At 43.0% G+C, this 27781-nt stretch overlaps 2 protein-coding genes across 2 annotated transcripts in view; one reads left to right on the top strand and one right to left on the bottom strand.

The window, feature by feature from the left end:
* Positions 1–1046: 1046 nt before the first annotated feature.
* On the bottom strand, positions 1047–22077 carry RAB2B (RAB2B, member RAS oncogene family). Its single transcript, XM_006161419.3, has 8 exons — positions 21826–22077; positions 21532–21603; positions 16110–16177; positions 10262–10344; positions 9966–10058; positions 6306–6417; positions 4078–4146; positions 1047–2656 (listed from the first exon to the last, which is right to left on the bottom strand). The coding sequence occupies exons 1-8, from the start codon at positions 21869–21871 to the stop codon at positions 2549–2551; spliced, it is 651 nt and encodes a 216-aa protein (XP_006161481.1). The 5' UTR covers positions 21872–22077; the 3' UTR covers positions 1047–2548.
* Positions 22078–22172: 95 nt separating this feature from the next.
* The window catches only part of TOX4 (TOX high mobility group box family member 4), a 19541-nt gene continuing 13932 nt past the window's right edge, over positions 22173–27781 (top strand). Inside the window, exons 1-2 of the mRNA XM_006161418.3 lie at positions 22173–22285; positions 22494–22562. Of these exons, the coding sequence (XP_006161480.1) occupies positions 22280–22285; positions 22494–22562 (75 nt within the window). The 5' untranslated portion in view covers positions 22173–22279. The remainder of the gene's footprint in view (positions 22286–22493; positions 22563–27781) is intronic.

Raw genomic sequence — 27781 nt, 5'->3', positions numbered from 1 at the left:
TGTTACTTTTTTTTTTTAATTTGATCAGACAGACACAGGAAGAGAAAGGGAAAGGGAGAAAGCAAACCACCAGGTCCCGGGCTCAAACCGTGGTTGGCCATATGGGAATCCAGTCCTTTAATCACTACACCACCTGCTGGTCCCCTAATCAATATCCAGATTATCTAATAACTACTATTCTTCACATAGGGCTAGGAAATTCACTTTCTGTAATTCTTCATAACCACTTTATTCAGAACACACAGGTAATTTGACCAGATATTTTATTTCTCATGTTTCCCTTATAATTGGTGAAATGTCCAAATACAGAAAGTTATACATTGGTCTGGAAAATAGAACTGGATGTGGAGGTTAGGATTTACAAAACGTGCTGGCAGGTGGGAGCCAATAGGTGGCATGGTGATTGAGGCGCTGGACTCCCACATGGCTGACCATGGTTCAAGATCTGGTTCAAGTCCCAGATCTGGCAGCTTGCTTTCTCACTTTCTCTCTCCCTCTCTCTCTCTCTGTCTCTCTCTGGTCAAACATAAAAATTATAATAATCAAAATAATTAATTATTTTTTTAAATACCATAAAAAAGCAAACAAAATGTGCACTAAAATATCAAAATGGTATCTTTAAGGACTCTGTAGTAGCTCTAGGCCAGATCCCTTCTTTGGTCAAGGCCCTAATGCATCACAATTTCTAAAGATTTTTTTTGGATGGTAAAGAAAAAAACTTTTGTATAGGAACTACAGAGTTAAAATTATTTTAGTTTGGTCTCTGTGGGTGAAAGAGCAGGCTAACTTCAAATCTGACAGCCTCAAATCCTTTTTAGAATGAGGTAGGCTTAAAAAAAAAAAGCATAATCAACACAATACCCCAATGTCTTTCAACTTTCTGTGGTGCAATGTTAATTAGTACAACTATTACTGGAAATAGAATCCAGTATGAAATTAATCCCAAGGAGGAGGCTTCTTCCATATCTTTGATATAATTCCCTAAGAGGAGGGTATCTACTTAGGTTTGAGATACAATCAGAAATGACACATGGAACATGAACAGCTTGGATACACGTATATATTTAATAATAAAACAATTCATCAACAACAATGAACAATATAAAAATTCATGAGACCTCAGTGCTGTGCAAGAGAATGGTACATCAAGGAAAAAGATACAGAAACTCACCCAGAAAACTGCATGGTAAGTGAAATAAAGGCAAATTTGGTTAAGGGAATTATATGCTATGAAAAGAATAGCTGAAGAAATTCCTACTTATTTAACTGATTGGGAGGTGGCAGGCCTTACTGAATGCCACATGGAATGTAGGCAAAACGCCAGGGAAAGGGAGAAGAAAGGGAGAACAATATATCATACCCGTGGTAAGCCAATGTAAGAGACTGAGATAGACTTACAAAGAGATCACTTTAAGGCCTTTTGTTTCTTTTAAAGTCTAAAATAAACCTTACGTTTTAAAGCATGTCAGTCAAATTCAATGATCACATAATGCAAAGCACTAGGCATTGTGAAGAAATGGCGGGGGAGTGGTTTATAAAAATAAAGGGATGACATGGATCCTGCTCTCATATAAGCTCTATGGAGAGACAGATTCCATACATAAAACAACTACAAAACATATTTACAGAGCAATATATAGATAAATATACATATGAATGACCAACATGAAGTCAATGTTACTTCATCAATAATCGCTTAAAAGTCCCTTCGGTCAGTCACTGAAAGCTTCTTAAAGAAAAAATTGGGGGACTTTTAAGTATAATGCTAGTGAAGAGTAGGGCATGTGCAAAGGTATGGAAGTAGGAATAAATACGTCATTTGCAGAAAGCAGGTTAGCTTGATTGCAGTAGAAAGTCTATTTAGGTCTAGTTAAGTTGAGTATGATGAAACAACAAAAGTTTATTTGGTGAAAAACATTGCAATGTTAGATCTGGTCCCTAAAACAAAATAAAAACAGATGTTTTCTTTAGGTAATAATAAGTGGCTTGAGGTCCAGGACCAACTCCAATGCTCTTAAAACTTTTACACCTACTCTAACAGACAAAAACTGGCAATGGGCTAGTAAGGACATACTTCGCTTCCTTGAGCAAGTAGAAGGAACTGCCTTCTGCAAGAACTCTTAGGAAGTAGCAAGTAGACCCCCAAAGGCAAAGAAGTAATAAATACAATGAAATTCCTAGGCGGAGAAGCCAAGTTCTAGCCACATTCTAGGAATCACAAGTATTCAAGCAGAATGTCTTTGACCTTTGTTACTAATTCTTGGTGGGGAGCATATTGTATATGTTTATGAAAGTATTTGTTTTTGAACTACTGACAGTAACTTTGATCTAACATTTTAAAAATTAAAGAAAGAGGCCTAATCTATAAGGAATGCTCATGTCCCTGAAGAAGGACAGGTCATAAGGGCCCAAATTCTCTCCTGGTCCTTTAGTAGAAAGGCAAAGCATCACACCTTGAAAAGAGGCCTCTCTCAGCCAAAGCAAGTAAGACCTCTTTCTTTAAGCCTACTGATCTGCAGCTGTACCAGGAATGGCTCAGGATATATGTTCAGCAGCAGCCAGAGTTGGACCCTATGTCACGAGAGTTCCGTTGGGAAGCGCTGGGTCCCACTGATGTTGATATTGACTGTTGGGGCCCAATCTTGATGCCATTTGCCTGTAAAAGAAAAGAGGCAATAGTTCCCACCTCAGTGCTAAAGTAAACGGGAGAAGGGAGAAATCAGTAATTATGCTGTCTAAATGCAGATATGAGCTTGGCAGGTAACCACGTGCCCCAGCCAGGTTGCGTGGAATAACCTACAATAGTAAAGATAAAATGATGAGCTGTGGGGACCAGCAGTTAGCATAATGGCTATGTCGCTGAACTCCCATGTAGCTGACCATGGTTTGAGTCCCGGACCTGGTGGCTTAAAATCATGCCGGGTGTGTGTACATGGGTGCCCAAGATCCCAAGAAGAGAATGGAGGAGAAGGGATTGTGGCATGGCCATCCCCGCTGGGAGGTGATTTCTCACTTTCTGTCTCTCTGTCTCTTACTGGTGAGTGCACACGCCCTATAGTAAAAACCTCTCCAAAAAAAAAAAAAAGATGAGCTGTCGTACAAACATAGTTGACTATAAGTGGCTTTGTGCCCTCTTTAATGTTTACTGTTAAACTTCATCACTATGGGACCAGCAGGGGGCGTGGTGGTTAAGGGACTGGAATTCCCACATGGCCAACAACGGTTCGAGTCCCAGACCTGGCAGCTTGCTTTCTCACTCTCCTTCTCTCTCTCTCTCTCTCTCTCCCAATCTCTGTCTTTCTCTGGCAAAACTCATGTGAAAAATAAAAAGTAATGATAATTAATTAATTCATTCTTTAAAAAAAAACTTCATCACTATGTGTAGAATTAGAATAGGATTAAAGTAGGAGGCAAAAGAGTTGAGATAGCATACTAGCATATGATTCTTTTTGTTTTGTCTCAGAATTTGCTTTATAGAAATGGCCTACCTGAGCAATTAAGAATTACATAACTCTCCCCATACCCTGGAATACTAAGAAACTGAGATTAAGAAACCACTCCATATTACATAAACCTACATAAACTGACAGTAACTGGGTCTCGGGACCAGGAGATGGAGTAATTGTTATGTAGCTGGACTCCCGTGTAGATGACCTTAGTTTGAATCCTGGACCCAATAGCTTAAAACTCATACCAGGCACATATGTGTGCATGCCTAAGATCTTAAGAGGGAGAACAGAGGAGAAGAGATTATGACATGGCCATTCCCCCAGAGGGTGAGTTCTCACTTTCTGTCGCCCTGGCAAGCATACGCACTCTATAGCAAAAATCTCCAAAAAAAAAAAAAAAAAAAAAAAGAAAGTATTCTGGGTCTCAAACTTGAGGAAAAAACAGAAAATGATGATCAGTCTCCGAGTACCTAAATCTAAAAAAAAAAAAACAAAAAACACAAAACAAATTTGAACTAGAAGAGCTACAAATAGCATGATGCTAGATGGGAAACACATATCCTACGGAGCATCCTGTCCTGTTGAGAACAAAGCAAATTAATCCCAGCCCTCCCCCAACATTTCTTACCTCATTGTGGACATCAAACAAACCCTGCTGGATTTTCCTATATATTTCTTTGGCTGTGTTAATGAAGGCCTAAAGGAGATATAAATCATAGTATCAGTCTCAAGATCAGGTAAAGAAAAGAGGAAAAGAAACAAATATTACTCCTATTTGAGTTTCTAAGGTGGATTAAGAACCACTAAAAGGGAGTAAAAAGACAGAAGCCCACAAATGTCCCTGTAAAAGTTATAGGGACCTAGGGACCAGCCGTTGGCATAATGGCTATGCTGCCTGACTTCTATGTAGTTGATCACGGTCCGAGTCCTGGACCCAGTGGCTTAAACTCACGCCAGGTGTGTGTGTGTGTGTGCCCAAGATCCTGAGAGGAGAATGGAGGAGAAGGCATTGCAGCATGGCCATCCCCCCTGGAGGGTGATTTCTGACTTTTTGTCTCTCTGTGTCTCTCTGTCTTTCTGGTGAGCCCACATGCCCTATAGCAAAAACCTCTAAAAAAAAAAAAAAAAAAAAAATTAGTTATCATGTGTAGTTTCTAAAAGAAAAAAGGGGAAAAAAAAAGAAAGAAATAAAGAAGGGACTATATGGTATGCTGGTACTAACCTACAATGTTCACAGGTTGCTAGGTTTGCTCTGCAAATAAAACAAATGTTCTCTCTTCTCCATTAATTAAGATAATTAATTAATGAATTAATTATCTCCACTACTGAAGATACAGTCAACACCAGGCCTAAAAATGACTATAGTAGGGGAACCAGCAGTTAGCGTAATGGCTATGTCACTGGACTCCCACATAGCCGACCACGGTTTGTGTCCCGGACCCGGTGGCTTAAAACTCATGCTGGACGCATGTGCGTGCGTGCCCAAGATCCCAAGAGGAGAATGGAGGAGAAGGGATTGCGGCGTGACCATCCCCCCAGGGGGTGATTTCTCGCTTTCTGTCTCTATGTCTCTCTCTGTCTGGCGAGCGCACGCGCCCTATAGCGAAAAAAACCTCTCAAAAAAAAAAAAAAAGACTATAGCAGAACACAGCAGGCCCTTCAAATAAAGTGATCTACAAGTAACACTGGTGTCTAATCCACATTTTGCCAATTATTACTCAAAGCAAAAGTAAAACCCTAGAAGTCAGGGCAAAAGAAAATGGAAAAGCTTCTCTTAAGAGGAGACATGGTGGGACCAGCAATTAGTGTAATGGCTATGTCGCTGAACTCCCATGTAGCCAACTGCGGTTTGCGTCCCGGACCTGGTGGCTTAAAACTCACACCGGGCGCATGTATGTGCGTGCCCAAGATCCCTAGAGGAGAATGGAGGAGAAGGGATTGCAGCATGGCCGTCCCCCCTGGGGGATGATTTCTTGCTTTCTGTCTCTGTCTCTCTCTGTCTGTCTGGTGAGCACACGCACCCTATAGCAAAAACCTCTAAAAAAAAAAAAAAAGAGGAGACATGGTTGGGGGCCACGAGATGCTATAGTGGTTAAGGCACTGGACTACCACATGGCTGACCGTGGTTCAAATTCTGGATTAAAAAAAAAAATCTTAAAAAAAAAAAGGAGGAACCAGCAGTTAGCATAATGGCTATGCCGCTGGATTCTCATGTAGTCAACTGCAGTTCGAGTCCCAGACTCTGTGGCTTAGACTCATGCTGGGCACGTGTGCATGTGTGCCCAAGATCCTGAGAGGAGAAAGGAGAAGAAGGGATTGCGACTCAGGACCAGCAGTTAGCGTAATGGCTATGTTGCTGGATTCCCATGTAGTCGACGGCGGTTCACATCCCAGACCCGGTGGCTTAAAACTCACGCTGGGCGCGTGTGCGTGCGTGCCCAAGATCCCAAGAGGAGAACGGAGGAGAAGGGATTGTGGCATGGCCATCCCCCCTGGGGGGTGATTTCTCGCTTTCTATCTCTCTGTCTCTCTCTGTCTTGCAAGCACATGTGCCTTATAGCAAAACCCTCTATAAAAAAAAAAAAAAAAGAAGAGATTGTGGCATGGCCATCCCCCCTGGGGGTGGGGGGTGATTTCTTGCTTTCTGTCTCTCTGTATCTCTCTGTCTTTCTGGTCAGGGCACACATCTATAGCAAAAATCACTCCCCACCCCCCCAAAAAAAGACATGGTCATTATAGCCATAAGACATCCTATCTTTACTTGTGTTTTATAGAAAAAGGAATTCTGAAAAAAAAAAAGACAAAAGACAATGGTGTACTCTTGGAAGAACTTTCCCACTTTTTTTCAAATGGTACCTCTTCAACATTACAGGCTGTTTTGGCTGAAGTTTCCATGAATATAAGTCCATGCTCCCTAGCAAAGGCCTCTCCTTCTTCTCTCTTCACATCCCTGCGAGACTCTAGATCACTGCAAGAGATTAATTGGGAAGAAAACTAAAAAAAGGTCCAAGTAAAAGAGAAAGCCCTAGCTCTAACAGAATCTCAGTGGTTTCAACTGCCAGTTAATCTGTAAAGAATGTAGAACCTACATAATACTCTCTTATACAGAGTTACTGATTTCCATAGCCTCTTGGAAAATATCCTTCAGAGTCAGGCAGCTGCTATATGGTTGAATTTAATACCTTCCTCTACTACAGAGAAAAAAGCTTGCAAAGGGTCAGGCAAACCCCACTGTTACTCAAAGCTTATGCCCTATTCCTCTATTCCAAAGGAGATTGAAGACAGCAAAATAGAGATGATGAAAGGGAAACTCTAGCAGCTGTAGGACAGAAAAGCCACAGGTTGTCCTGCCCCACATAGCAGTGGTGAGCATCCTCCTCTTTTACTGGACTCAGTTCACAAGAAGCAGGAGAGCCCAGGGATAAGAAGAACATAACTGCCTTAACTCCCACTCGTCTCATTATGAGCGTGTATAAAAGCAGCTTGTCATCAGGGGATTCAGAGAAAGTGATACTGATAAAATTAGGTGACATGGAAAAAGAGCCAAGGACTAAGGAAGAGAGTAATGTGGCACTGAAAGACTTTATGAAGGGCTAAAGAACAAGGTAAAATAGTTGTTTGATTTTTATTTTTCACATGGAAATTTTTATTTGGAAGGTTTCCAGTTTTCAACCATGAAAAAAATAAATTGAAGAGTAAGTCCATTAAAAACAACAAACCTGGAGCTAGTGTGTGGTGTGGTAGTTAAGGCAGTGGACTCCCACATAACTAGTTTACTGTGGTTTGAGTCCCAAACCCTTGGAAATCACACTGGGTTCGTGAATGTGCCCAAAATCCCAGGAGAAGAATGGAGGAGAAGGGATTGCTGTGTGGCCATCCTCCCTGGGGGGGAGGGGGGTGACATCTCTTTCTCTCTTTCTTTCTCTGGCAAGTGCCTATGCCCTGTGACAAAAATAATAATAATAAATAAACCTAAAAGATAAGTAAGAACCAGTCTTCAAAATTTCCATTTATTACACATGAGCTGTATGAAGATAAGGGAGTAACTATCTATTGAGATGCTAACACTCTTAAATTTATACTGTGGGAACCAGCAGTTAGTGTAATGGCTATGTTGCTGGACTCCCATGTAGTCGACCGCGATTCGCATCCCGGACCTGGTGGCTTAAACCCCACGCCGGGCGCGCGTGCGTGCCTGCCCAAGATCCCAAGAGGAGAATGGAGGAGAAGGGACTGCGGCGTGGCCATCCCCCCTGGGGGGGTGATTTCTCGCTTTCTGTCTCTCTGTCTCCCTCTGTCTGTCTGGAGAGCACACGCGCCCTATAGCAAAAACCTCTCCAAAAAAAAAAAAAGAAATTATACTGTGAAAATGCAGAACATACCACATATAACACATAACATTTGTGTTAATCAGGGCAGGTGATGTGGAGGTTAATGTGCTGGATTCCACAAGGCTGATTCTGTGGTTTGAGTCCCAGAACCAGCAGGTGCGTGTGTGCCCAAAATCCCAAGAGAAGATTCGAGAAGGGATTGTGGTGTGGCCATTCCCCCAGAGGGTAATTTCTCACTCTCCTTCACTCTGTCTCTTTCTGGTGAGTGCACATGCCCTGTGGCAAAAAATAAATAAGGCTGGCCCTGTAGTCTAATGGTTAAGGAAGATAGATCCCAGATGGCTAACTGCAGTTCAAATCCTGGCTATGGCAGCTTGGAAAACGTGATGGACATGTATGCATGCCCCAAATCCCAACAAGGTGGAGAGATGGAGAAGGAACTGCAGCATAACCACCATCCATTAGGGGATGCTTTCCCCTTCTCTCTCTGGCAAGCGTACCTGCCCTCTGGCAATTCAAAAATAATAAAGTTTAAGAATAAATATATTTTAATTTTTCATTTGTCAAAGAGTAAGTTGTTACCCCCAAAAAAAACCCATATTTATGTTGTTTAAAGCCAAGTATTTACTAATAAAACTATTAGGTATTTCTTTTGGGCCCAAAGAAAAATTTACTGAGAATAAGTGTTGGCAAGGATATGGAGAAATTGGAACCTTTGTGTATTGCTGAAGGGATGTAAAACGAAGCAGCTGCAGGCCAGCAAGTGGCATAGTGGTTAAAGTGACTGGATTCCACATGGCCAACTGCATGGTTCAAGTCCCAGACCCAGTGACTCAAAAAATATGCCAGGCATGTGTGTGTATGTGCCCAAAATCTCAAGAGGCAAGTGGAAGAGAAGGGACTAAGGTGTGGCCAACCTCCAGGGTGGGGGAGGGTTCTTACTTTCTCTCTCTTACTCCAGCAAGCACACATGCCCTATAGAAAGTTTTTAAATAATAGTAATAACATTTTTTTAATGGAGCAGTTGCTACAATGGTATAGGAGTTATTCAAAAAATTAAACATGGAATTACTGTATAATCCAGCAATCGCATTTCTGGATATGTCCCCTAAAGAATTTAAAAGTGGAACTTGGATAGACTTTTGTAGCCCTATGTTCATAACAGCATTACTCACAATAGCCAGAAGGCGGCAGCAACCCAAGTGTTGTTGGACAGATGGAAAAACAAAATGTAGTATATGTTTATGATGAAGTATTATTCATCCTTAAAAAGGGAAAGAAAATTCTGATACATGCGACAACATGGATAAGCCTTGAAGGCATTATGCTAAATTAAGTAAACCAGTTGCAAAAACACAAATATTGTATAAACCCCTACATGAGGAACCTAGAGTTGTCTAATTCGCAGAAAAAGAATGGTGGTTGCCATTGGGATGGGGAGTTAGTGTGGAATGGATACAGAGTTTTGTTTGAGAAGATGAAAAAGCTCCAGAAATGGATGATGGTGGCTGCAGAACAATGTGAATGTATTTAATGCCACAGACCTATACACTTACAAATAATTAAAATAGTACATTTCATGTTATATATATTTTAGTACTTTTTTTTTTTTTTTGGAGAGATTTTCACTGTAGGGCGCGTGCGCTCACCAGACAGACAGAGAGAGACATAGAGACAGAAAGCGAGAAATCACCCCCCAGGGGGGATGGTCACGCCGCAATCCCTTCTCCTCCATTCTCCTCTCGGGATCTTGGGCACGCACGCACACGCGCCCGGCGTGAGTTTTAAGCCACCGGGTCCGGGACACGAACCGCGGTCGACTACGTGGGAGTCCAGCAACATAGCCATTACACCATCAGGTAGTCCTTTAGTATATTTTTAAAAAATAATTACTACTTTTTAAATTTTATTTATTTATTTTAATTTGACCAGAGAGGGACAGAGTGAGAGAGAAAGAGAGGGAAAGTGAGAAAGCAAGCCACCAGGGCTGGAACTCGAATTGCGGTCGGCCAAGTGGGATTCCAGTGCCTTTAACCACCATGCTACCTGTCGGCCCCAATACATTTTTTAAGACTAAACACTAAGAGCAACAAAGATGGAGAAAGTTTGGGGACCAAGAAACTCAACATCCACAGAGTACCTAGATGACTCCTGGTAACTGTAACTCATACAGATAAAATTTTACCTCTTATTTCCAATCAGCATGATAACCATGTTGGAGCTAGAGTGCTGCCGGGCATCCTCTAACCATGAGGTCAGGTGGTTGAAGGTTTCACGCCTACAGCAGAAAAGTTTACAAAATGAGCCAGAAACCCATTTTAAAAAGCCAAAGCAACTCCAAATGTAGAAGGCGAAAGCTGTATGTCTGAAGAAAAATATTACAGAGGCCATTCCTGGTTAGCATCCTTAACAGAATCAGTAGGTAGAAAAGCTTTAGTGAATATAGGGAGGTCTCCCTCCCACGCACCAGGTCTAACTCACCTTGTAATGTCATACACCAGCAGCGCTCCGGCCGCGCCCCTGTAGTAGGAACGGGTGATAGAACGGAAGGATTCTTGCCCAGCCTTTCCCACCAACATGGAAACAAAAAATCCCAACAAAACTAGGTTATTTTCAGACAACTGACTTGGTCACATGCCAACCTAACACAAAGGACTTCAGTACAAAAATAAGTTCTATTAAAAGAGAATATGGGGAACCAGCAGTTAGCGTAATGGCTATGTCGCTGGACTCCCATGTAGTCGACCGTGGTTCGCATCCTGGACCCGGTGGCTTAAAACTCACGCTGGGTGCATGTGCGTGCGTGCCCAAGATCCCGAGAGGAGAAAGGATTGCGGCGTGACCATTCCCCCGGGGGTGATTGCTCGCTTTCTGTCTCTATGGCTCTGTCTGGCGAGCGCACACGCCCTATAGTGAAAACCTCTCCAAAAAAACAAAAAACAAAAAAAGAAAAGAGAATATGGGGGACCAGCAGGTGTCATAGGAGTTGGGATGCTGGACTTTGACATGGCTGATCGCAGTTCGAGTCTCAGACCTGGTGGCTTGCTCTCTTACCTTCCCTTTCACTTCCCAGGGGGGATGGCCATACCACAATCCCTTCTCCTCCATTCTCCTGTTGGGATCTTGGGCATGCACACACACATACCTGGCATGATTTTAATCCACTGGGTCCAGGACTTGAACCGTGGTTGACTACATGGGAGTCCAGCAATGTAGCCATTATGCCAACTGCTGATCCTGAGCAGACATTCTTATACATTTCTCAATATCCTCTCAGAGAACACAATTGGATACAGGACTGGAAACTAAGGGTATGTTCTATCTGCAATCTCTAATACTATATTGAATATATCATATTAAGTTTTCTGTTCCTGTTCATCTGTTAAAAAGGAAATTATCTTAAAATGCCACTCATCTAATGGAAATTTCATTCAATGAATCAATGTAAAAAACTTGATACCAAGCACATACATTGAGCATATGCTACCTGACCTTTTGTGCTACATTGGTGATGGCAGAGGGCTACCTAAATATCCCTTACCATGACCCTTGTCATAAACAGTACTAAAGAACAAGGAAAGAAACCAAGGACTGGAGGTAGAATTTAAAAAAAAAAAAACACACAAAGAAACAAATAAACTATTTACAGACCAGCAAGTGGCATGGAAGTTAAGGCAATGAATTCCACATGGCTGATGGCATGGTTCGAGTCCTGGACCTGGCAGCTTGAAAATCATACCGGGTATGTATGCACGGTTGCCCAAAATCCCCAGAGGAAACTAGAGGAGAATCATTCTAGGGGGGTAATTTCTCACTTTCTCTCTCTCTGGCAAGTGCATGCACAAATCAAAAAAGCACATGAATAGCAAAAAAACAAACTAACAAACAAACAAAACTATTCACACTCTCATCTCCAATTAGACCAAGATATTAAATTTATGGGACTAGTAGATGGTGTTAATTGTTATGTTGCTAGAGTTCCATGTAGTTGACCATGGTTCAAGTCCCGGACCTGGTGACTTAAAACACATGCCCAGCACATGTGTGTGTGTACCCAAAATCTCGAAAAGAGAACGGAAGAGAAGGGACTGTAGCATGGCCATCTCCCCAGGGGGTGATCTCTCACTTTCTGGCTCTCTGGCAAGCGCACGTGACCTATAGCAAAAATCTCTCTTAAAAAAAGAAATTATAACTGAGCAATTCATTAATGATTAATGTCCCCATATACTAGTTATTTTTGTTTTTACTGTTGAGAGAGAGGGAACGTGGGAAATCACCATTCAGTGGAGGACAGCCATGCCATAATCCCTCTCTATCCTCCTCTCTGGGGATGCTGGGCCCACACACACTGCGTGTTTTTTGTTTTTTGAAAGAGAGATTTTTGCTATAGGGCACAATCATTCGCTGAAGAGACAGAAAGACAGAAAGCAAGAAATCAGCCCCCTCCAGGAGGATGGCCACACCACAACCAAGACAGACACGTTATTACAGGCATGAGTCTTAACATTTTCAAAATAAATAGAAAGTCATAGTATTCTGAAACCGATTTCTTTTCATGATTTATCAAAGATGAATATAATCTCAAAATCATTTTCACAGGAGCAGAAACTAGCTGGATGGCCATAATGATGCTGTCACCCACTAGTGGCTCTCAGCTTTTTAACTTTATGATCCAACCTCATCTCACCTGAGCAATTAAGGAAAGAAAAAAAAAAGGACAAGCAAAAACATGGCTGTGACCACACCACTAACTGGCATCTATTAAGTTTTTCTCTTGGTATCAAAATATCCATTTGAGGCCAACCCTATAACTTAGTGGTTAAAAGAGCCATATCCCACATGACTGACTGCAGTTTAAATCTTAGCCCTGGCGACTTGAAAAACATGAAAGGCATGGACAAATTAAGGAAGAAGCATTGTGACATGACCTTGCTCTGGTGAGAGATGCTTTCTCCCTGTCTCTCTCTCTCTGTCTTGTTATCTCTTTCTGGTGAGCATATATGTCTTCTGGCTATTAAAAAAATCCATTTTTATTTATTTATTTTTAAATTATTTAACTTTATTTATTCATTCATTTACTTATTTCAATTTGACCAGAGATGGATAGAGAGAGAGAGAGAGAGAAAGCTGCCAGGTCCGGGACTGGAGCCACAATCGGCCATGTGGGAGTCCAGCACCCTTAACCACCAAGCCACATGCCAGTCCCAAAAATATCCATTTTTAGAAATGGTACATGTTTGGGGACCAACAGTTGGCATAATACCTACATCACTGGACTCCCATGTAGTCAACTGTGGTTCGAATCCCGGATCTGGTGGCTTAAATTCACACCAGGCATGTATGCATGCATGCCCAAGATCCCAAGAGGAGAATGGAGAACAAGGGATTGCGGTGTGGCTATCCCCCGTGGGGGGTGATTTCTCGCTTTCTGTCTCTCTGTTTCTCTCTGTCTTTCTGGCGAGTGCACACGCCCTATAGCAAAAACCTCTCAAAAAAAAAAGAAAAGAAAGAAATGGTACAAGTTTCAGCTGGCAGGTGGCATAGTGGTTAAAGGCGCTGGACTCCTACATGGCTGACCATGGTTCGAGTTCCAGACCTGGCGGCTTGCTCTTTCTTTCTCTCTCTCCCTGTCTGATTAAAATTGAAAAAAATGGTAATAAATAAATCTTTTCTAAAAATTAATTACCTAATTAATTCTATTTGTTATTATTATTTTTTAATATGACCAGAGAGAGAGAGAGAGAAAGGAAAAGTGAGAAAGCAAGCTGCCAGGTCCAGGACTCGAATCATGGTTGGTCATGTGGGAATCCAGTGCCCTTATCCACCACACTACCTGCCACTGCCTAAATAAATAAGTCTTCAAAAAAAAAAAAAAAAAAGAAATGGTACACGTTTAAGAGAGACAGAACCTAGCTTATAATAGTCTTTTTTTTTGAGAGGTTTTTGCTATAGGGCGCGTGTGCTCGCCAGACAGACAGAGAGAGACATAGAGACAGAAAGCGAGAAATCACCCCCCGGGGGGATGGCCACGCCGCAATCCCTTCTCCTCCATTCTACTCTCGGGATCTTGGGCACGCACGCACACACACCCGGCGTGAGTTTTAAGCCACTGGGTCCAGGACGCGAACCGTGGTCGACTACGTGGGAATCCAGCGACATAGCCATTACACTAACTGCTGGTCCCTAGCTTATAATAGTCTTAACCCGGACCAGCAGGTGGTATGGTGGTTAAGGGGCTGGGCAGTCCTATACGGCCAATTATGGTTCGAGTCCCAGAACTGGTAGCTTGCTTTCTCACTTTCCTTCTCTGTGTGTGTGAGTGTGAGTGTGAGTGTGTGTGTGTGTGTGTGTGTGTGTGTTTGTGTCCTGGACCCAGCGGCTCAAACTCATGCCAGGCGCATGTGCATACGTACCTAAAATACTGAGAGGAGCACTAAGGAGAAGGGATTGTGGTATGGCTATCTGCCCTGTAGGATGATCTCTCACTCCCCTCCCCCAGCTGTCTCTCTCTGGTGAGCACACATGCCCTAATAGCAAAACTAAAAAAAAAATTAAGAACAACTTTTAAAAAATAAATAAAATAATACCACCCAGGCTCAGGTATTTTAGTAGGGTGCTTTCTCTCCCTCTCTGTGTGTCTCTCTGGTGAGTATACATGCCCTCTGGCATATTTTTTTTTAAAGAATGTCCAAAAAAGTTTTTGCCATGAGGCCAGCAGTGTAGTGGTTACTTCACTGGACTCCCATATTACTTTATCATAATTCTATACATGTAAACACCAATAAAAACAAAATTATTATATTTGGGTACATTTATACTTATGTATTTAAAAGCATAGAAAAAGACTGAGGTGCCTTCAAGTCCCTGACCTGGAGGCTTGCTTTCCCACTTTCCCTCTCTCTCCCTCTCTGTCTCTCTCTGGAGAGTACACATGCCTTAGGGCAAAGTTTTAAAAAATAATAATAATAAATAAATTAAACAAATAATTATTTTTAAAAGAAAACACAAAAGAAAAAGACTGAAAGCAAACAGAGTCATTAATAGTGAATCTTCTAGTGGAGTGGCAACCAAGTCTGAGAAGAATGAAAGATTTATATACGTAAAGGGGACATTTGCCTTTACTCTTTTTCTTTTGTGTTTTCTTTTAAAATTTAACTTTATTTATTTTAAATTTTACCAGAGAGGGACAGAGTGAGAGTGAAAGAGAAAGATAGAGAAAGTGAGAAAGCAAGCCACCAGGTCCAGGACTCAAACCGCAGTCAGCTATGTGGGAGTCCAGTGCCCTTAACCACCATGCCACCTGCTGGCCCCTGCCTTTATTATTTTTTAAATTTATATTCTAGTTATCATTATTAATTTTTTTTGAAGTTTGCTATCAGGCATGTGTATTCACCAGAGAGATACAGAAAAAAAGGGAAAGTGAAAAAGCAAGATAGCAGGTCCAGGATTTGAACCGTCAGTTATATGGGAGTCCAGTGCCTTAACCACTATGCCACCTGTTGTTCCCTCACCTTTACACTTAAAACTTATACATATATATATTTTTTTTTTTGGGGGGGGAGAGGTTTTTGCTATAGGGAGCGTGCGCTCGCCAGACAGGTAGAGAGAGAGATAGAAAGCGAGAAATCACCCCCCAGGGGGGATGGCCACACCGCAATCCTTCTCTTCCATTCTCCTCTCAGGATCTTGGGCATGCACACACACGCGCCCGGCGTGAGTTTAAGCCGCCGGGTCCAGGACTCAAACTGTGGTCGACTACATGGGAGTCCAGCGACATAGCCATCACACCAACTGCTGGTCCCAAAACTTACACATATTTTTTAAATTTCATATTTATTAGACTAAACTAATGTTTACTTGACTTGAGTCATTTAATACAGAAATAAATGGACAGCTGGTGGCCAGTTAAGGTGGCTGGATCCCATATGGCCAGTTTGACAGCTAAAGTTGCAGACGCAGTAGGGTTTGAAAAACCCAGTAGGCCCACAAGCATGCCTGCCCAAAAACACACGGGAAGAATGGAGGAGAAGTGATTGCGGTGTGGCCATACCCTCTAGGGGGTGATTTTTCTCTTTCTCCCTTCCTTCCCCCACCCGCAGGAAGCACACCCACCCTATAGTAAGTTAATAAATAAGTAAATACATAAATAAGATATAGCATTCAGTAACTAATATAAAATCAAAAGCTTTCTCATCTCTTTGATTTCATTCTTCCTGTGCTTCATCTCCATCATCCATTGGCCCCAGCCTCATAACCCCTTCTCCCCTGCATTAGGCTCTACTGTTATATTTGGATCTTGGCTGGGTACTAAGTTATTTTGTCCTCTCACCGTATCCCAGATTTGCAGCTTGATTTGTTTTCCATCAATGTTGACCATACGGGCTCCAAATTCCACACCTGTTAGGGAAGACCAAGCGAAAAATGTGACTCTCATGGACAACAGCCATTTTGAGAGGTTCATGCTTTTCCTCAATGTGTCACAACCCATTTTCTGTCCACCAAGCCCCCTACTGTTGCCTATTTTCTCCAATTAATTTTGTGTTCCTTTAAGCTTTCTTTCCTTCCTAGAATTAATAATGAAAAAATATATGTAAAAAGAAAAAAATATCTTCCAGTTAATAACCTCAGGAATGTAACCGAAAAGTATATATGGGGGGCTGGCAGGTGGCACGGTGGTTAAGGGCACTGGACTCCCACATAGCCAACCCCAGTTTGAGTCGCGGACCTCGTGCTTACTTTCTCACTTTCCTTCTCTCTTGCTTTCTCACTCTGTCCCTCTCTGGTCAAATTTAAAAAGAAAGAAAGAAAGAAGAAAGGAAGCGAATGGGGGAGGGAGGGGGAGAAGGAGAGAAGAAAGAAAAAAAATAATTCTTATTAAAAAAAAAAAAAAACCACATGGAAATAAAACCAATTAAGAAGTCAAACAGGGTGACAAGCAGATGGCGTTACGGTTATATCACCGGACTCCCATGTAGTTGCTGTTCAAGCCCCAGACCTGGCAGCTTAAAACTCACGCTGCGTGCATGTGCATGTGTGCCCAAGATCCTGAGAGGAGAATGGAGGGGAAGAGATTGTGCCGTGGCCATCTTGCCTCGGGGGTGATTTCTCACTTTCTGTCTGTCTCTCTGGTGAGTGCACACACTCTATAGCAAAAATCTCTCTTAAGAAATAAAAAAAGAAGTCAAACAGAGACAGTAGGTGGCATGGTGGTCAAGGCACTGGACTTCCGCATGGCTGACAGCAGTTTGAGTCCCAGACCTTTCTCTCTCTGGTGAGCACATGTGCACTATAGCAAATTAAAAATAAATAAAATTAAAATAAATAATAATTATTATTTTTTTTAAGAAAGATTTTTACTATAGGGTATATGCTCTTGCCAGAAACACAGAGAGACAGAAAGCAAGAAATCACCCCCTAGGCAGGATAGCCATGCTGCAATCCCTTCTCCATTCTCCTCTTTGGATTTTGGGCGTACATGCACATGTACCCAGTGTGAGTTTTTTTATTTATTTTATTTTATTTTTTGCTATAGGGCGCGTGTGCTCGCCAGACAGACAGAGACAGACAGAGAGACAGAAAGCGAAAAATCATCCCCCCGGGGGGTGGTGGCCATGCCACAATCCCTTCTCCTCCATTCTCCTCTCGGGATCTTGGGCATGCACGCACACGCGCCCGGTGACCTGGTGTGAGTTTTAAGCTGCTGGGTCTGGGACTCCAACTGGAGTCAGCTACATGGGAGTCCAGCAACGTAACCATTATACTATCTGCTGGTCCCAAAACAATTTTTTTTCCCAAAATAAATAATTCTTAAAAAAAAAAAAAAGAAATCAAATGTAAGGACAATATAACAAATGTAACACAATATATTGTGTTTGTTTATATTTTTTGTTGTTGTTTTTTAATTAATTTATTTATTTTAATTTGACCAGAGAAGAACAGAGAAAGAAAGTGAGAGAGCAAGCTGCCAGGTCCGGGACTTGAACTGTAGTTATTCACGTGGGAGTCCAGCACCCTTAACCACGATCACCATATCTAACCTGCCGGGCACAATGTAAGGACAAGTTTGAACACACCAACTCATTCCCAATAGCAACAGTGGCAATTAGGTCATCTTGTGCATAGAGAACCAACACACAACTCCCTGGAGTCAATGTGAACAAAGGTGAGATTAACCATGTAGAACACTTTACGTACCATAAGGAAGCTCTCAATCAAGTAAATAAAGTATGTGTAAGTTGTAGTCCTCTTTTCACACTTATGTGAAAACCTGACAATTCATTCTGGCCTGGTATCTCCTGGCAGTATGACATTCTTCTGTGCTATCTATGGTAGAATCGGCATACTTAAAATAAGACAGAATTCATTGGCAGTATGATTTATGATTGCAAAACCTAGTGTTTAATGAATGTACTTGAAAGAGGAGTTTCCTTTGTAATAAAAAAATGAACTGAGGGGCCAGGAGGTGGTGTGGTGACTAAGGTGCTAGACTCCCACATGGCCCACCATGATTCAAGACCTGGACCTGGTGGCTTGCTTTCTCACTTTCCCTTTCTCTGTCTGTCTCACTCTGGTCAAACTAAGAAAGAATAACAACTGAAATTAAATAAATAAATAATTCTCTAAAGAAAATAATAATGATGAACTGAAATGGAAAATAAAATGAAACTTTAAAAAGTATTTTTTCTGCAGTGTTAGTTAAAGCTTAAATGTGATTACATAACATTTTGTAACTTTTTCAAAAAAAAAATTTTTTTTTTGAGAGGTTTTCGATATAGGGTGTGTGCGCTCGCCAGAGAGAGAGAGAGAGAAAGAGAGACAGAAAGTGAGAAATCACCCCCCAGGGAGGACGGTCATGCCGCAGTCGCTTCTCCTCCATTCTCCTCTTGGGATCTTGGGCACGCATGCACACGTGCCCGGCGTGAGTTCTAAGCCACCGGGTTTGGGACGTGAACTGCGGTTGACTATGTGGGAATCCAGCGACATAGCCATTACGCTAACTGCTGGTTCCCTCAAAAAATTTTTTTGGGAAAATATTTCCTAACAGTTTCTCAAAGTCACTCTAATGTCTATATGAGGCAATATTTATTTTTGGAATTCTATCTCCTTTCTTTGTTTAAAAAAGAAAGCCTAAAAATTATGAGAAGACTTCAAAAAGTTCATGGAAAAAATAGAATTCAAGTATGAGTTTTACTTTGGTGCAATTTTTTAAAATCCATGCATAGTTTTTTTGTAATACCCAGTGGGTTTTTTCCCCTCTCTTTATTACTTCTGCTATATGGCACATGTGCTTGTCAGAGAGAGAGAGAGAGAGCAGGGGGGAAAGCACTCCAGGGAGGATGGTCATACCACAACAGCTTTTCCTTTTGGATTTTGCCATGCATGCAAAATGTGCCCAGTGTGTTTTTCAAGCTACTGAGTCTGGGACTTGAACCATTCAGTTGGCCATGTAGGATCCAGCCACCTTCACCACCACACCACCAGCTGGTCCCTTGATTTTTCTTTTTAAAGTTTATTTTTTCCATGACTGAGAAAGAGAGAAAAACAGCATCCCCAATAGGGCCTTAAAACCATGATCCAACCCCAGCCTCTACGAGTCTGGACCATGGGTACACTTGTGCCCAGCATACTCAGGGAGGATGCTGGACAGCAATCAGGAACCTTTTCGTGATGGTCTGCCTGTCAGAGTGTCTCATTTCACCACTGTACCACACTCCCATGGCACAATGTGCATTTTCCACAAATTTCTTGAAGACTCCTGGTGGGTTCTCAAGGGTGATACGCTTGGGGCCAGAAGGTGGTATGGTGGTTAAGGTACTAGACTCCCAAAGAATCAACCACAGTTCAAGTCCCAGTCCGGGAGCTTAAAAATCATGCCCAGTGTGTGTGCATGCACACTCAAATCCCTGGAGGAGAATGAAAGAGAAGGGATTGAAGAGTGGCCATCCCCTCTAGGAAATAATTTCTCACTTTCCACCTCACTGTCTCTCTCCAGCGAACACATGTGCCTTAGAGCAAAATCATTAAAAAATGTGATACATTTCAGATCTCCAATAATTCTCTATTTTCTACTTTTTACAGTACTTTGTACATAGCATGAGGAATTCAAATTTCTAGGAGCACTAATGTACCTTACACCAAGAGCTGAAATGTACCTATTCAGTGATCTTATGACAATGTGCATAATATAGCAGGATTATCCTAACTGTAAGATGCTGTAGTCAAAAAGAAATAAAAGAACTGTTTCTTACCTAACTCCCACTGCTTCATCAAGAACCAAGTGATAGCTATCAAAAAGTCACTAATTTTTTAATTCCCTTTTCAGGACAATAGAAATGGAATTTTTGAGATTAAGATTTGAAAAACAGACGGGACCAGCAATGGATGTAATGGCTATGTCGCTGGACTCCCATGTAGTCGACCACGGTTTGAGTCCCGGACCCGGTGGCTTAAATTCACACTGGGCGCATGTGCGTGCATGCTCAAGATCCCAAGAGGAGAATGGAGGAGAAGGGATTGTGGCGTAGCCATCCCACCTGGGGAGTGATTTCTCGCTTTCTGTCTCTCTGTCTCTCTCTTTCTGGTGAGCGCACGTACCCTATAGCAAAAAAAAAAATTTTTCCTTATTGATACTTTTCTCTGAATCCTTTTTTTTTTTGAGAGGTTTTTGCTTTCTGGCGTGTGTCCTCGCCAGAAAGACAGAGAGAGACAGAGAGACAGAAAGCGAGAAATCACTCCCCAGGTGGGATGGCTACGCCACAATCCCTTCTCCTCCATTCTCCTCTCAGGATCTTGGGCACACATGCACACGTGCCCAGCGTGAGTTTAAGCCCCCAGGTCTGGGACTTGAACCGTGGTCAGCTACATGGGAGTTCAGTGACATAGCCATAGCGTTATACTAACTGCTGGTCCCTTTTTTTAGTTTTGACTAAAGGGCATGTGTGTTCTCCAGAGAGAAAGAGAAGGGAAATGAGAAATTACCTCCACAAGGAGGATAGTTATGCCACAATCCCTTCTCACCCAGTATCCTCTTGGGATCCCAGGCAGGGATACACGCCATCACACCCTGGCCTGATATTCAAGGCTCCAGGCCCAGGATTTTAACCGCACAGTCAGCTTTGTGAGATCTAGCACCTTACCCTCCACGCCATCCATTAGCCCCTCTCCAAATCCTTTTTTTTTTTTTTTTGGGGGTTTTTTGCAATAGGCGCGTGCGCTCACCAGAAAGAGAAGAGTCAGAAAGCAAGAAATCACCCCCCAGGGGGGATGGCCACACCACAATCCCTTCTCCTCCATTCTCCTCTCGGGATCTTGGGCACGCACACACATGCGCCTGGTGTGAGTTTAAACCACCAGGTCCAAGACTCAACCGCGATCGACTACATGGGAATCCAGCGACATAGCCATTACGCCATCTGCTGGTCCCATATCAATTTTTCAATAAGCACTTGTTCTTTGGCGGGATTTTCCATAAAAATACTAATTAAATTTGAAAAAAGAAAATCCTACGGCAAATAGTCTGTGCTTCACACTAATCTCTGAAGTTATTTTTCAATTATTTAATCCCAACACACTACTCCCCATTTATCAGCGTTTGATTAGTCCCTCTCACTTAACATAACGTTGGATTCGTTTAACTATGTATAGTAAGAGGTAACTTTTTACTTGGAACACTGAAGGCTGCTAACTTTTCGCTTTAGCAGTGTAGCTAGTGAGGTTTCATGACCTGTTCTGGAACAAGTAGATGCAGTTACCTATTGTGAGGTCGTGGACAGGCTGGAACCGCTTGTCTGTAAACTGCAGGAGGAGACACGACTTCCCCACACCTGAAAGATGACGACGCCCGTTCTAGGAGTCACGCAGTACACCTGCCAAGTCGGGGCGTCTGGGACAGAGACTGTGGCGCGCCGAGCCCCGCCCCCGGCCGCCCCGCCCCGGCCAGCTGGTCGCGAATCGCCCAGCCCACTAGGTGAGCCCCGCCCCCGCGGCCCGATTTGGGAGCTTTAGATCCCCGCCCCACCTTTGAGGGCGGTCCACCCGCGGATTACCTGTGTCCCCGATGATGATGTACTTGAAGAGATAAGCATAAGTCATGGTCCCGATTCTTCTGGATTCCGAGTCCGCCTGACTTCTACAGCCACTTACCTTCGACCTCTCTAGCCACTCAATATACCGATCTCCTTAGTTTTCCTCTCCGGCCCCTCTAGCCCAGATTACGTCTCTACTGCTCTCCCCAGAAATCACTCGGTCCGGATTCCCCGACACCACCCCGGAGACGCCTCTAGCACTTTTACGTGCCATTATTCCGCCAAGCGTCAGGGGGCGATAACTAGTTTCTCCATTCGCTCGGCGCCTGACTGGGCGGCCGACCGCGGCGCTCCTTCCAATCAGCGGAGAGTGACGTGCATCCTTGCGGAAGTGACGGCAGTTCCTAGTCCAGTGGGGCGGTGGGAGCGGTTTAATGAGGGGTCGGTCTGAGACGGTGGGAGCGGTTGTGTGAAGATGGAGGTAGGAATCTGGTGCCGAGAAGGCGGATGAGAGAGTACGGCCAACCGGGTGGAAGCAGTGGCGGGAAGCCGGGCGGAGAGGCGGCTCACGGAAGAGGAAAGAGCAGGGTTTGGGGAGTGTTGTCAGAATGTCGGGGTCAGAATCCAGCGCTCGGAGTTAACTCCCTCCTCCCCCTAACTTATCTCCGCGGCTTTCTTTTGGTTTCCAGTTTCCCGGAGGAAATGACAATTACCTGACGATCACAGGGCCCTCGCACCCCTTCCTGTCAGGGGCCGAGGTGAGCAAGAGCTGCCGACGCTGCGGGGGGAGGGCCTAGGCAGGGTAGGGTAGGGAGGTGGGGAGGAGAGCGCGGACTCGGGCACGCGGGCTGGGAACCAGGGGCCGGGTTGGTGTTTATAGAAAAAAGTGGCAGCCCCTTATAGAGCCTGTGAGGACTTTCTGAGGACGGCCTGGGAAGCTGCTGTCATCAGAAAGCCAGAATGTTGGAAAGAGATGACCTCTTAAGGAAGAGAGTGATTCTGAATTAAAAGACAGATGAATTGTTTATATTCGTGGGAGAGGAAATAGATACCATCTCCAGAGAGCGCTGCAGAAAGAACGTGGTTTTTTTCAGCAGCTAGAGAAATTGGTTTGGATGTGGTCCAGCTGGTGGCAGTTGTTAGGGCAGTTGGATCCCACGTGGCCTATGTGCGGTTCGAGTCCCGGACCTTTCGGCTTGAAAAACACGTGTGTGCGTGCCTGCCCCAAATCTCGGAGAATGGAAGGCGAAGGGACTGTGATGTAGCCATCCCGCCTGGGGTGTGTTTTCTCACTTCCTTTCCTTCTATCTTTCTGTTTCTGGCCACATAGCGCCCTAAAGCAAAATTTTTTTTTTTAAAAAAGGTAGAAACCTTTAAAAAATTAATAAAATAAAATAATAAATTGTGATTAAGGGAGAAGTTTACCAAGCAGGGGTTAACTGTGGACACGTGTTCTTTCTTGAAACAAAAATTTTTTTAAGAAGGATTTTTTTTTTCAGAATTATTTTATCTACTTTGTTTGTTTATTTTGATTTGACCAGAGGGATAGAGTAAGAGAAAGAGGGAGAGAAAGAGGGGAAGTGAGAAAACAAGCTGTCAGGTCCAGGACTCAAACCAGTCGGCCTTGTGGGAGTCCAGCACCCTTAACCAACATGCCACCTGCTGGCCCCAAAACAAATTGTCGAACTGGTCATTTCTCCATTTAAATTTCTTACTTTAATAAAAGGAAAATTAGTAGTTGGGTTTAGATGCATGGTGCCAGTTTTTGTTTTGTTTTTTTTTTTGACAGGGCCAAGGGAAATAACTTCTCTGAGAACTTTAAAGGAGTTGAGTAGGACATGTGCTTTTGTTTGCCAACAACTCAGACTTTGGGCAGATTACTTCACCCTTAGGTGTCACAGTTTCCCTAGCTGTCAAGTGGCTGTAATAATAGTTTGTTATGATGTTGTGAAGTAGTAATGAGTAGGGCAAGGTCTTAAATTACTGGTGAAAAAGTTCTGGTCGAAATGTTGTCAAAATACAAATATGTTTCATTTCTTTTTTAAAAAAATCTTTTAACTATTTATTTATTTATTTAAATTAGACGAGAGGGACAGTATGAGAGACACAGAGAGGGGGGGGGGGGAGTGAGAAAGCAAGCCACCAGGTCCAGGATTCAAACCATGGATGGACATAGTGGGAGTCCAGCACCCTTAACCACCACACCACCTGCCAGCCCTATATGTGTTGTTTCTTTAGGCAAGGCAAAAGAAAAGTGGAACACAGGAATTACCTAGTCTTTGGGAAACTTTGAAGTCTTTTTTTTTTTGGAGAGATTTTCACTGTAGGGCGCGTGCGCTCGCCAGACAGACAGAGAGAGACATAGAGACAGAAAGCGAGAAATCACCCCCCAGGGGGGATGGTCACGCCGCAATCCCTTCTCCTCCATTCTCCTCTCCGGATCTTGGGCACGCATGCACACGCGCCCGGCGTGAGTTTTAAGCCACCGGGTCCGGGACACGAACCGCGGTTGACTACGTGGGAGTCCAGCGACATAGCCATTACGCTAACTACTAGTTCCCAAACTTTGAAGTCTTGAACCTTCTCTCTCTCTCTCTTTTTTTTTTAATTTTATTATTTTTTAATCTGACCAGAGAGAAACAAGGAAGGGGGTGATGAGAAAGCAAGCCACCAGCTCAGGACTTAAACCGTGGTCGGCCATGTGGGAGTCCAGCACCTCAACCACCACACCACCAGCTGGCCCCAAACAAATTTTTTAAACCTTTTTCTTTTCTTTTTTTTTTTTTTTTGAGAGGTTTTTGCTATACGGTGCGTGCGCTCGCCAGACAGAGACAGACAGAGAGACAGAAAGCAAGAAATCACCCCCAGGGGGGATGGCCATGCCGCAATCCCTTCTCCATTCTCCTCTCGGGATCTTGGGCACGCACGTACACGGGCCTGGCGTGAGTTTAAGCCACCAGGTCCAGGACGCAACTCGCGGTCGACTACATGGGAGTCCAGCAACATAGCCATTATGCTAACTGCTGGTCCCCAAAACTATCTTTCTAGCATATTAATATATGTTTTCTTTTTTGAAAAGTAATTATTTATTGGAACCAGTAGATTGTTTAATGGTTACATTGCTGGACTCCCATATAGTCAACTGCAGTTTGAATCCTGGCAGCTTAAAACTCAGGTTAGGCATGTTTATGTGCATGCCCAAAATCCAGAGAGGAGAATGGAGAAGGGATTGCCACGTGGCCATACCCCCAGGGAGGTGATTTCTCACTTTCTGTCTGTCTCTCCAGTGAATGCATTCTCCCCATAGCAAAAGTCTCTCACTAAAAAAAAAATAAATAAATACATGTGTGTGTATATTAAATGGTACCAGCAGATGGCAAAATGATCAAGTCACTGGACTCTTACGTAGTTCAAGTTCCAGGCCTGGTGGCTTAAACTCACGTTGGACACGTGTGCATGCGTGCCCAAAATCCAAGAGGAGAATGGAAGAGAAGGGATTGTAGTGTGTCTGTCCCCTCCTTGGGGGATGGTTTATCATTTTCTCTCTCTCTCTTTCTCTCTGGTGAGCACACACGTCCTATAGCAAAAATCTCTCAAAGAAAGATTTTTTAATTACGTGTTTATTTAAATTTTTTTGTTATTTTTTAATTTGACCAGCAAGAGACACAGAGAGGAAAGGGAGAAAGCAAGTTGCCAAGTCATAGACTCAAACCATAGTCGGTGATGCTTTAGCCAACATGCTACCTGCCAGCTCCTATATATCTGTTTTTAAGGTTTTTGCCATTGGGCACATGTACACTTCAGAAAAACAGAGACAGTGAAAGGGAAAGTGAGAAACGACCCCCTGGGGAATGTGTGACAGTCCCTTCTCCATTCTCCTCCTGGGATTTTGGGCACAAATGTATACACACTGGTGTATCAGGCCTCCAGATCTGGAACTTGAACCGTAGTCAACCAAGTGAGAGTCTAGCACCTTAACTACTATGCTGTCTGCTGGCCCTGATTTTAATACATTTTTTTAAAATAGTGTAACCATTTGCATCAGCTTTTTTTTTTTTTAAAAGAGGTTTTTGCCTTAGTAAAATAAAATTTAAAAAAACCTGTTCAAGGTCATACAATAAAGGGCATAGCTGGGACTCAAACCTAGGTGTCTGACACCAGAGTTTTTTCTGTTGTTGGGTTGTCAGGAAAGTTGTGATGCATTTTCGCATAGAAAAATACATCATGATTTTTCCGATGACCTAATATTTATAATGCCCTGTTGCTACAGATACCTCCAATTGAGGTTTTAAGAGTAAAAAAGGAACCATAGCATAACTTCAAGACCACTTCAAAAAGTTGATGGAAAAATGGATTGATGTATAAGTTTAATTTGATGAAAAAAAAAAATTGAAACTCTGGTAAAATTTTCTCATCATTGATATATTCCATGAAATTTAAGACTCCTTGCAAGGGCCAACAGGGCATGGAGGTAGGGCTGCTAGACCTTTCATGGCCAACCATGTGGTTTGAGTTCCAGACCTGGTTGGTGGCTTGAAAAACATGCCAGGGTTGGGGACCAGCATGTGGTATGGTGGTTAGGGTACTGGATACTCCCACATGACTGACCATGGTTCAAGTCCCGGACCTGGTGGCTTACTTTCTCACTCCCCCCAACCTCCGTCTCCCTCTTGTCAAATATATATATATATATAAAAAAAAAAGAATAAATAAACTAAATTAAATAATTCTTTATTTTTTTTTTATTTAAAAATATTTTTGAGAGTTTTTGTTTGTTTGTTTTTCACTATAGGGTGCGTGCGCTCACCAGAAAGACAGAGACAAAGAGACAGAAAGTGAGAAATCATCCCCTGGGGGGATGGCCATGCCGCAATCCCTGCTCCTCCATTCTCCTCTCAGAATCTTGGGCAGGCACGCATGCACACGCGCCAGGCATGAGTTTAAGCCACCGGGTCCAGGACTCAAACTGCGGTCGACTATATGGGAGTCCAGCGACATAGCCATTACACTAACTGCTGGTTCCTTAATTTTTTAATTTTAATTTCTTCCTCTCTCGTAGAAAGGCTTTGTCAGAATATGTTCTGGAACTGTTAGAGAACTAGTTTTGCTGTAACAAGATTTTTCTCCTTACTATCCTACTTATCTTTTTCATTGTAGGCATTTTCCAAAAATTCTATATAAAATAGGAATCTTATTTGTTGTTAACAGTATAGTTTCTAAAGTGGAGAATCAAAAAACTAAGTGTAAGTATTTTAGAGGGCAGTAAGGTTCCCATGATAGTACCTTTTAGGACCTGTCTCAAAGGGACTAAAACAAAGTATAATTGGCTGATTGACAAAGAATTTCTGTGGTTTAACAGGTCAGGTGTTATTACGAAATAACTGCTAACAGAAATGGTATAGATTTCAAGACTGGCAGATGGCGTTACGTCGCTGGACTCCCACATAGTTAACTGCAGTTTGAGTCCCAGACTCAGCAGCTTAACATTCAAACCATGTGCGTGTACGTGTGTGCCCAAAATCCCAAGAGGAGGAGGGAGAAGGGATTGTGGTGTGGACATCCCCCCTGGGCGGGGTGATTTCTCTTTTCTATCTCTCTGTCTCTTCAGCGATTACATGCACCCTATAGCAAAAACCTCTCTCTTAAAAAAAAAAAAGAAGATGGGGCTGGAAAGTGGCATGGTGGTTAAGGGCGCTGGACACCCACATGGCAAATTGCAGTTACAGTCTCGGACCTGGTGGCTTGCTTTCTCACTTTCTCTCTCTCTCTCTCTGTACCTCTCTGGTCAGAATTAAAATAAAATTAAATAAAATAATTATTTTTTTTTTTTTTTTTGGAGAGATTTTCACTGTAGGGCGCATGCGCTCGCCAGACAGACAGAGAGAGACATAGAGACAGAAAGCAAGAAATCACCCCCCAGGGGGGATGGTCACGCCGCAATCCCTTCTCCTCCATTCTCCTCTCGGGATCTTGGGCA

This window comes from Tupaia chinensis, unplaced genomic scaffold (genome assembly GCF_000334495.1).
Source record: "Tupaia chinensis unplaced genomic scaffold, TupChi_1.0 Scaffold138584_1, whole genome shotgun sequence".
Lineage (NCBI taxonomy): Eukaryota > Metazoa > Chordata > Mammalia > Scandentia > Tupaiidae > Tupaia > Tupaia belangeri.
The sequence above is the reverse complement of the archived record's forward strand: the minus strand, read 5'-3'. Positions and strand labels throughout refer to the sequence as shown.